At 48.5% G+C, this 9,444-nt stretch overlaps 1 protein-coding gene across 1 annotated transcript in view; it reads right to left on the reverse strand.

Moving 5' to 3' along the window:
- Positions 1–2,972: 2,972 nt before the first annotated feature.
- ACCSL (1-aminocyclopropane-1-carboxylate synthase homolog (inactive) like) overlaps positions 2,973–9,444 on the reverse strand; it is a 10,425-nt gene continuing 3,953 nt past the window's right edge. Inside the window, exons 6-14 of the mRNA XM_080816959.1 lie at positions 8,934–9,031; positions 8,600–8,677; positions 8,051–8,151; positions 6,877–6,966; positions 6,068–6,113; positions 5,833–5,974; positions 4,396–4,538; positions 4,155–4,308; positions 2,973–3,375 (exon numbers count right to left, since the gene is read on the reverse strand). Of these exons, the coding sequence (XP_080673085.1) occupies positions 3,293–3,375; positions 4,155–4,308; positions 4,396–4,538; positions 5,833–5,974; positions 6,068–6,113; positions 6,877–6,966; positions 8,051–8,151; positions 8,600–8,677; positions 8,934–9,031 (935 nt within the window). The 3' untranslated portion in view covers positions 2,973–3,292. The remainder of the gene's footprint in view (positions 3,376–4,154; positions 4,309–4,395; positions 4,539–5,832; positions 5,975–6,067; positions 6,114–6,876; positions 6,967–8,050; positions 8,152–8,599; positions 8,678–8,933; positions 9,032–9,444) is intronic.

Raw genomic sequence — 9,444 nt, forward strand, 5'->3', positions numbered from 1 at the left:
TGATACCAAAACCAACCATGTTTTACTAAAAAGAAAGTTTTAGCACAATACTCAAGGAAAAAGATGTAAAATTCTTAATATCAAACCAAATCAACAATATACACAAGGAGAATGCATCGTGACTCATGCACCTTATTGCAGGAATAGGACCTTGCCTTAACATTTAAAAAGTTCAATGTAATCTACCACATTAATACTTAAAGGAATTTTATCTTCTCTAGAGGTATAGATAAAAACATGACAAAAACGGAACCCTCATTCATGGAAAAACTCTCAGCAAACTAGGAATTGAAGGAACTCTTATCTGGGAAAGGGCAGTGTGAAAAATACTTACAATAACCTTGTACTTGGGACTAAGAGTCAGGCGCCTGGGTGGCTCAGTCAGTTAGGCATCTGACCTTGATTTCCGCTCAGGTCATGATCTCAGGGTTGTGAGATAAGCTACTCGCTGGGCTTAGAGCCTGCTTGAGATTCTCTCTTCCCCTCTCCCTCTGGCTCCCTGCTGCTTCTTAGAAAAAAAAAAAAAGAAAAGAAAAGAAAAAAAGCAAGAATGGCCTCAGTTCTGCTGAGATTGAGAACAAGAATGTCCTCCCTTACTACTTTTATTTGACATTGTACTGGAGGTTCTAGGCAATGCAATTAGAACAGAAAAATTAGAGGGGCGCCTGGGTGGCTCACTCGGCTGAGCATCTGCCTTCAGCTCGGGTCATGATCCTGGGGTCTCGGAATGGAGCCCCATGTCAGGATCCCTGCTCGGTAGGGAATCTGCTTCTCCTTCTGCCCCGTAACCAACTCATGCTCTCTTTCTCTAATAAATGAATAAAATCTTACAAAAAAATATTAGAAATATTAAAAAGGAAGAAGGAAAATCATCTTTATTCATAATCAACATGATTGTATACATTAAAAATTCAAAGAAATCTCCCTTTCCCCCTGCCATGCTACTGAGGCTAATAATGAGTTTAGCAAGGTCACAAGATACTGTCCGGAGAGGATTCTTCCTGGGTCTCTCATGTTTCTGTCTGTCTTATGAGGAGTGGCACTGACTATCTTTGTTCTAGGCTCTCTTCAAGGAGGTACACACACACACACACACACACACACACACACACACATATGTGTAGAGTGAACAGCATTGGATAATGTCTCCCTCTAGAGCAAAGGGTAGGTTTATTACTCAGTATGATAAAAATGTCTCCTTTGGGGCCAAAGTTCAGGCAGGCTTACTGTCCATCGGCCAAGAATCCTGTTCCTTAAGCTTGGGTTTCCTCTCCTGCAGGACACCCCACTTCATGTGCAGACATCAGTGGGTCCTCTTCACGTTGCCTTCTAGGAAGCAGGGCTTGGAGAACCAGAAGCTGATTCTCTGATTCCACTGTGAATAAGAAGCTGTCCTTTATCTCTGACCCAGAATTCTCGTGTCTTCTGCCAGCATCCTTGAAAGCTGTTTGTAAGTAGGGTGAAATCTCAGAGCCTTCAAAGCTCTTGATAAATACAAGATGCAAAAATCAGTTGTTTCATACTAGCAACAAACAATTAGAAAATGAAGTTAGCAATACCTTTAGCAGAATATGAAAAGCATCATACAGAGATAACAGGATGTGTGTAGGACGAAATGTGTGCTCTGAAATCCACAAAGACCTTGCCAAGTGAAATTAGAGACCTAAATAAATGAAAGGAGATTCCATGCTCATGGATAGGGAGAGAGAAGTTTTCTCCACTCAACCATTCAAATCTTGACTGGAAGACAAAATAGTCTATCCCTTCCATGTCTATCCCTTTCAAATGAGGACAGTGTCCTGACTGTCCTGACTGTCTATTAGCCCTCATTACAGATGTCCCAGGTCCCCCTCTGCTTCTCTTCTTTCACATCATCATCTTCTCTCTGGTCCCATGGGCTCCCTCATTCATCCAGTGAATTCCTTGTGTCTATGATCCTATTAGTCAATTTATAAAGAACACTATCTGAGATATAGATATATATAGAGAGATATAGATACATATATAGATATATATAGATATATATAAAGAACACTGAGATATAGATATATATCTATACATATAAATATATATATATCTCTATATATATGAGATATAGATATATCTATATAGATAGATAGATAGATATAGGTAGATAGATAGATATACCCTAAAGAATCAGGATTTTCTGTAATACTGCTTTTTGATTAAAAAAAAAAAAAAAGAAAAAGATTGTCATTGAAGTAATAAGAACCATCCAATCTGGACCCAAGAGAGGATGGTTACAAAGTCAGGTGACTGACCAAAGCCATCAATTAGTGCTAAAAGCTCTTTTGTCATCTGTAAAACGCGGTAGTCTGTGCCGGGCCCATGGCATAGCCTCAGTCCTCCGACTGAAACGCAGATATGCCAGAGCTCTATAGACAAGCTCCCAGGTGGTCTGATCTGAACAGCTGAAAACACTAGAGATGAAAACGGAAAACGGAAGACCCCAGGCTCAGCCCTAGAGATTCATTTTAAAAGCCCTTCGAGGGGCGCCTGGGTGGCTCAGTGGGTTAAAGCCTCTGCCTTCGGCTCAGGTCATGATCCCAGGGTCCTTGGATCGAGTCCCACATCGGGCTCTCTGCTCAGCGGCGAGCCTGCTTCCCTTCCTCTCTCTCTGCCTGCTTCTCTGCCTACCTGTGATCTCTGTCTGTCAAATTAAATAAAATCTTTAAAAAAAAAAAAAGCCTTTTGAGGGGCACCTTTACCCTACACTGCAGCTATGCCTGAGCACAGTGGGTGTGATCTTGTGGGATGCAATGTCCCATAGGATCCTGACATCTAGAACGCACTTTGTCAATTAGGGGTCTCTTTTCTCCTTCCTTTCTCACCTTCCATGGACAGTATTCTTCACATGCAACTTGCCTTAGAATTTAAAAGAGACCCCCCCCCCAAAAATCTCCCGGAGTTGACACAAAAGAGTGTAAAGAAAGAAAACAAGCCTAGAATTTGAGAGAACATGAAATTTATTAGATGCAGGCTACAAAAATAAAACCACCAAAATCAGGACCCAGCAAGCCCCCACCCCAACCCCCATAAAAACATTTCACATACACCCGCGATGGCTAGCAAAGACTAAAAAGATGCAAAGATTCCAAAGCGACAGATGCTCAGCTGGAGAAGGTTGATGACTGGGTCAGAGGAACCCATTCCTGGAAGAGCCCATGGGTGGCTCAGTCAGAGCACCAGGCCCAAACCCCTCCTTCTGGCTGCTGTCAGGGGGTCCCTGAACAGGTGCCTGGCTGCACCCTCTGGGTGGGAGGCCGACCGCTTACTCTCTCTGTGCGCTCTCCAGCTGCTTCACTCTCAGACACTGCTTCTGCTCCTCCAGCACCTGGTAGAACCGGTGCATGGCTGGAGGGTTCAAACAGGGACAGAGACACGAAAATTTAGTGGGTTTGCAGGTGGGTCCCAGACATCCCCAGATCCTGGCAGACCACCACAGAGTCCCTCGCTCAGGGATGTTGAAGTTCAGCCTTCCTTCTTGGGGATGGATTTCCAATGCCACCTGCTCTCATTAAGCTGTACTACCCCAGCATCTGCCTGCCGGACACCTTCAGCTCTCACATCAAATCCAGGAACCTGGCTCATGACCTTGACCTCATCAGATTTTCTATCTGCCTCTCTTTGCTCAGTCCATTCTCCAAAAGGTATTTCAGTGACATATATGTTCTCTCGTTAACGGTTCTGTTCCCAGAGATAGAACAGTATCCAGCCCGTGGCAAGATGCAACAGAAAATTGGCAAAATGAAGGTCAGAGTCTCCATAACCTTCAGAGGAAAATCTGAACTCCACAGGAGAACATACAGGGACCCCCACGGTCCTCTACTGGTCTATCTCCCCGGCCATACACCACTAGTCCCACAAGGGCAGTGTACCACTTCTTTGTGGGTAGTCCCAATGCCCCGCTCCGGGCAGGCACAGAACAGACACCCAAAGGGTGGGGTGTTCAAGTGCCTGTCAGTTCCTGTTTGCAAAGGAGCTCAAAGACACGAAAGTAGATGCTATAGCCAGGCTGGCGCTACAAGGCTGATAAAGGCCCCCAAAAAAGGGAAGATTCAGGAATTGGGCAATAGAGGAGTTGATGGGGCATCTTTGAAGGATGCCACGATCTTGAGGTCAGGACCACTCACCTTGTTTTAGCCGGAGGGGCTTTTCCGCAAAGACAATGCGGAACCAGCCAGGCTCCTTACACGTGTAGGTCTTGCCACGGGACAAGATCAGCTTGTTGTCCAGAAAGCGGTGATGCAGCAGCAGCTCTTCCTCAAAGGTGCACGGATCCAGGTACTAGGGAAGGCCGAAGGACAGAGCTGAGCTGAAGATGCATCAGGAAACTCCGCCCCAGAATACCGGGGCCTTGTTCCCACAGCTCACCACTTGCAAGTTGATCCAGATGTAGAGGCCAGAGCCACGGTTGAGAAAAGGGATCCCCAATGCCTTCAGCTTCTTAGTAACGTATCTGTGAGCTTTCTGCAGCCTGGCGCGGTAAGTGGGCAGGTACACTGTGTCAATCCATTCTGGACGGGTCGGGGAAGAGAGCTGTCAGGGCTCTGGTGGCAGAGATCTGCCATCAGGAGCCTTATCAGATGCTCCCTCCTTGGGATTTCTATCCAAGCCAGACTCCGGGTTCTCTCTGGGCTGAGGATAGCCATACCCAGCACACCTTCTCAGTAGGTCAGTAGAAATGTTCCACTTGGCTTTACACCCCTGACACAAAGAGTCAGGGTCCCCCAAAAGTAGGACAGATGCTGCTGTTGCCAACTGGGGAGATACTCGGAGCCTCGCACAGTGGACTTGGAGAAACCTAGATAGGCTGGGGGTGGGGGTGGGCTCTTTACCCTGTTGTTCTTAGCACTGGCAGCACATTAGAACCTCTTGGGGAGCTTTTAAAAGTCCCAATGCTCAGCTTATACCGCCAGATCTAAACGGAATCCTTGGGGATAGAGCCCACATATCAGCATTTAAGCTCCCCAGATAACTCCCATGTGCCCAAGGTGGAGAACTCGTGTCCAAGGGGCCAGGAACCTGGTTTCTGCCACATATCAAAGGGCCTGGCACCACGCATGGGGCCATCTGGTTGGACTTCTCCTAGCCACCCTCCTCCCCCTGCCAAAGCTGAAAGCAAATTGTTTCTAAACCAGATTATCAAATTACATTAATTTGTATCATTATACCAGCTTTTAATTTAAACCCTCCAGCCTGGCATCTGCTCTGTTATAGGGAATTAAAGAAAGGGGGCCTTATCTAAGTTTGGGCAATGGCATTAAACAGATGGGGTGGGAGGGGGAGGTTTCCTCTGAAGCCAGGATTCACTTGTGATCCATGGAGGAAATTGAATCCAGGTGCCATTGGTCTAGCCACACCAACCTGCCCAAATGGTAGCTCTCCTTTGGCCAACTTGTAAGATGAAGTCTTCAAGGAATTGTGGCATTTTGGGGTCATCTTTGCCCGAAGCAAGCAGGGTATTGGGGAGGGAAAATTGACCTTTGCATAAGGATGGGTTTCTGTCTTCCAAGCCTTAGAGAACAATTTGCCTCTGCCCTTTCCAGACAGGGCTCGAGCTCCCAGGCAGCCAAACATGAAAGCCTATCTGTGTTTTAGACCAGCAGCTCGCCTTCCCCCTCTGCCCTAGTGCACAAGCCTAGCTGCGCCCCGCCCGCCTTCAAACTTCCTGTCCTGCCGCCATTAAACCCAAGACCGCGAACAGGTTCTCGGTGGACTAGAGGTATGTCCGGGGCCCAAGCAGACCCAGGAACTCCCCCATTGCCATGATGCCTAGCCACGATCCCAGCCCAGGATGGGACTCTTTACCTTGGTTCTGAAGCAGCCGGCACAGCTTGTACTGGGCAATGCCAGAGATACCGTGGAGATAGCCAAAAGAGCTCACGGCAGAGACCACCTCCTTGTTGTGCGTGTAAAGAACACCAAAACGGAAGCCCGAGATGCCGAAATCCTAGAGGAAAAGAGGTAGGGGAAGGAGTACCTGGTTTGCCTGCCTCCTGGCCCCCTTTCCTTTTCTACCCAAAGACAGGAAGCTGGAGCTCACCTTACTGGTGCCCCAGATCACATGGGTCCTGTTGGGGTCAGGCAAACTGGAGAGGAGATGGTACAATCAAGGTTATGAAGAACTACTGAAAGGATGAAGACTTGGGGTCAATGAGGGCAAGAGAGGAAGATGGACTTGAGGTCCTGCCTAGAAATAAGAGCCTCTGGGGCCCAAAGTTCAAGAAACAGTTGCCCCAGTTAACAGCCAGGGAGTCAGCAAAAGGTATCCTTGGGGAGCTAGATGGGACAGCTCCCGAGTGCCCACTGAAGGAAGTCTGGGCCCCTTGGCCTGACTCATTGCCTTCCTGCAGCTGGTCCAAAGCCACCTTCCTGGCAATGAGCTCTTCACACACGTGGGCCACCCACCGTTTCTAGAGTGTTCTCTCCTATTTCTAACTGCCCCACTTTGGGTAAAACTGTTCCTTCTGCCAGGCATGGCCTTGGCCTTGCTTTAGCTGCTGGGATCCTATCTTAGGGCCACATGCTACCCTTAAGAAAGTGTCCTATTTCTCTTCTTTCCCTATGCACGACTTATCAAGAAATTCCTACCCTGGCCTTCTGTGGGGTTTTATGTAGATGTGTGACAGTGCACTTCCTACCTTGCCTTGAAGTTATCTCATGTACAAAACAGCATTGCAAAAAGACACTTGGGAGGAAAGAGGATGCTTTGGTCATTTCCACACTCCCAGTGGCACTTAGCCCCAGTTCCTAGCACACAGCCAACCAAGTTTATGGCCCATGAACGCACCCTGCAAAAGCAGGAACTTCATGGTTCGCATTCCCAACTCCAGCGGAGGCCAACAAACTCACCTTTCCATGCTCAGAACGCTGTGGAAAGTGATGGATTCGTCAAACACAGACAGCATGTAAATCTCATCTACAATCACATGGAGGTTGTACCTGCAGGTTGAACCAAAGAGGGAGAACATTATCTAGGTTCTCTCCCATCTGCATTCCGTTTCTTTCATGGGCTTCTCTGGAGACAGTTCAGATACTGCTCCCACAGCCCATCCAACCCTTCCAAGGGATATAGTAACATATAAGGGGGGTACATTAGAAGGGGGGGGCTTCAGACCTGGCTCAGAGGTAAGAAGGAAAAGGACGCAAAGACAGTCAAGAGAACATCTAATCTTTCAGCCATCAAGCAGAGACCAATGCAATGGGGAGGGCTGCATGTCCCCAAGAGTTTTATATCTAATAAAGTCAGGAGCTCCCACCTGGGGGCTGGATTGGATAGTGGCCTTCAGCGGGCTAAGTGCTAGTACAAATCACCCTGCTGCTTCTCCCAACAAACCTCCCAAGCAGAGCTGGTATCTCCACTGCACGGATGAAGAAACCATTTCTGTGACAAAGTGAGTTCCTCAATTAGCAGGTGCTCGAGCTGGGATCTGAACCTAGTTCTGTCAAATTCCAGCCCACACACTTCCAGCGTTCTTCCTCTTGTTCTCATGCTCTGCCATGAATTGGTCTGGACTAGAGTTACGACATTTGCGTAAGTGTGATTCTTCTAGAAAATGGGAGATTAGCACCCCTAAAAAATAGGGCTATTTCAGGACTCCAGAGATAACCGATGTTAACATGTTCGTGAAAAATGGGACACGAGGGTTCTCTGGGGACACGTCTTCACCCCACAAGGTCTGACAGTCTGGCTTCCTCGGCGCTTCAGGCCAAGTGGATAGGAAACGGATGCTGGGAGAAAGTGGTTACTTGACAAAAAGAGGAAAAGCAACAAAACCAGATCACAATTGTTATGTGGGTGTCTGTACCGGGCAGGGGGGCGGGGGAGCAAGGGAAAAAACGTTGGGTTGAAGCATGTGGGTGCATTTTCTCTCACTTCAATTTCAGTGAGTTGTACATCGCTTTGCAAAGTATATCATGCAGTAAGAATATTGGGATAAATTACATCTGGTTCCAGCTTCCTGGCCATGAGTGATAGGAACCCTGTTCAGGGACCTTGTCTAGTCTCAAGGGCTGGAACCCCCACCTCTTAGCAAATTTCAGCCATTCTTCCAGTAAGTCTCGGGAGTAGACGTCTCCGAGAGGATTCTGAGGGTTGATTAGTATGAGGCCTCTGACCTTTTTCCCCTAAAAACAAAAACAAAACAAAAAAAAACAAAAACAAAAACAAAAAGCCAACAAAACCCCCAAGACCCCCAAATAAACAAAACTCCCCAAAACATCACTGAAGTGAACACAACAGGTCCTTCACATCTACCTCAGGTTCAGCTGAAGGTCAAGTCAGGATACCTAGTTTTGGACACCTCCCCGAGGCCTCTAGTTGGGATCTCAGCAGCTTAGGTAGGATCTGCAGCATACAGCTCTCTTACCGCCCACATGGGGGGAGCAAGGAGGAGCTCTGGGGGCTGCCCCCAGAGACAGGGCTGAGGGCTCCTAGGGGACCATGCCCCTGGGATACCCTCTCTTCCAAAGAAGGAGCCTACAACACCTCAGTGAGAATGTGGTCCCGGGTCTCAGTACTCAGCCCCTCTCAGGGGCAGCAGCACCCACCCCGAAGACATGGGTCCCTCCTTACCGCAAGGGTCGCCTCGAACAGAGCTCGCTCTAACTTGTCCACGGTGAGCTGAAATGGACAGGGGTTCGCATCCGTGCTCTGGAAGACAGACACTGCCTGAGCACTACCTACCTGAATTCTTCTAAGGCCCGGTCCCTCGCTCCTCTACACACCGCACAATCCCTCATTCTCAGGGCTGTCGTCCCTCATGCCCTCTTTGCCCTAATTTCTCCATTCTCCCCCCACCATCACTTATAGGGGAGGAGAGTGAGGTCCCCTACACCTTCCAAATGCCCTTGGGACGTTCCATTGCCTGAGGGGAGGGGCTGAGCAGGGGAAGGGGCCCCGTTCTGACCTCGCTGTCCAGGTGGACAGGAATCAGCTCAATTTTCGAATACAGGCCGGAACTAAAGACGAAGCCGCCATAGAAGGGGGTGGGGGTCAGAAAGGCCTCTGGAAGCACAGGGAGAAATGCCGTCAGTCCGGGGTCTCTCAGTGGGAAACTGCCAGCCACCCCCTCCCCAGACCAGTAGCAACACTACAGACAGAGGTTAGTTTGGCAATCTCACCTACGTGGGACTTAATTTTTGGCCTCTGGCTCTATAAAGGTTACATTCTTATAAACATTATCCGGGGAACACTGGGGAAGGAGAAGGGGAAGAATATTGCTAGGAATGGCTCAGAATCCAGGTTAAAAACCCAAACCAGGGGCGCCTGGGTGGCTCAGTGGGTTAAAGCCTCTGCCTTCGGCTCGGGTCATGATCCCAGGGTCTTGGGATCAAGCCCCGAGTCGGGCTCTCTGCTCGGCGGGGAGCCTGCTTCCCCCTCTCTCTCTGCCTGCCTCTCTGCCTACTTGTGATCTCTCT

The sequence above is a fragment of the Martes martes genome, assembly GCF_963455335.1.
Source record: "Martes martes genome assembly, chromosome: 10".
In the NCBI taxonomy this organism is placed as follows: Eukaryota; Metazoa; Chordata; class Mammalia; order Carnivora; family Mustelidae; genus Martes; species Martes martes.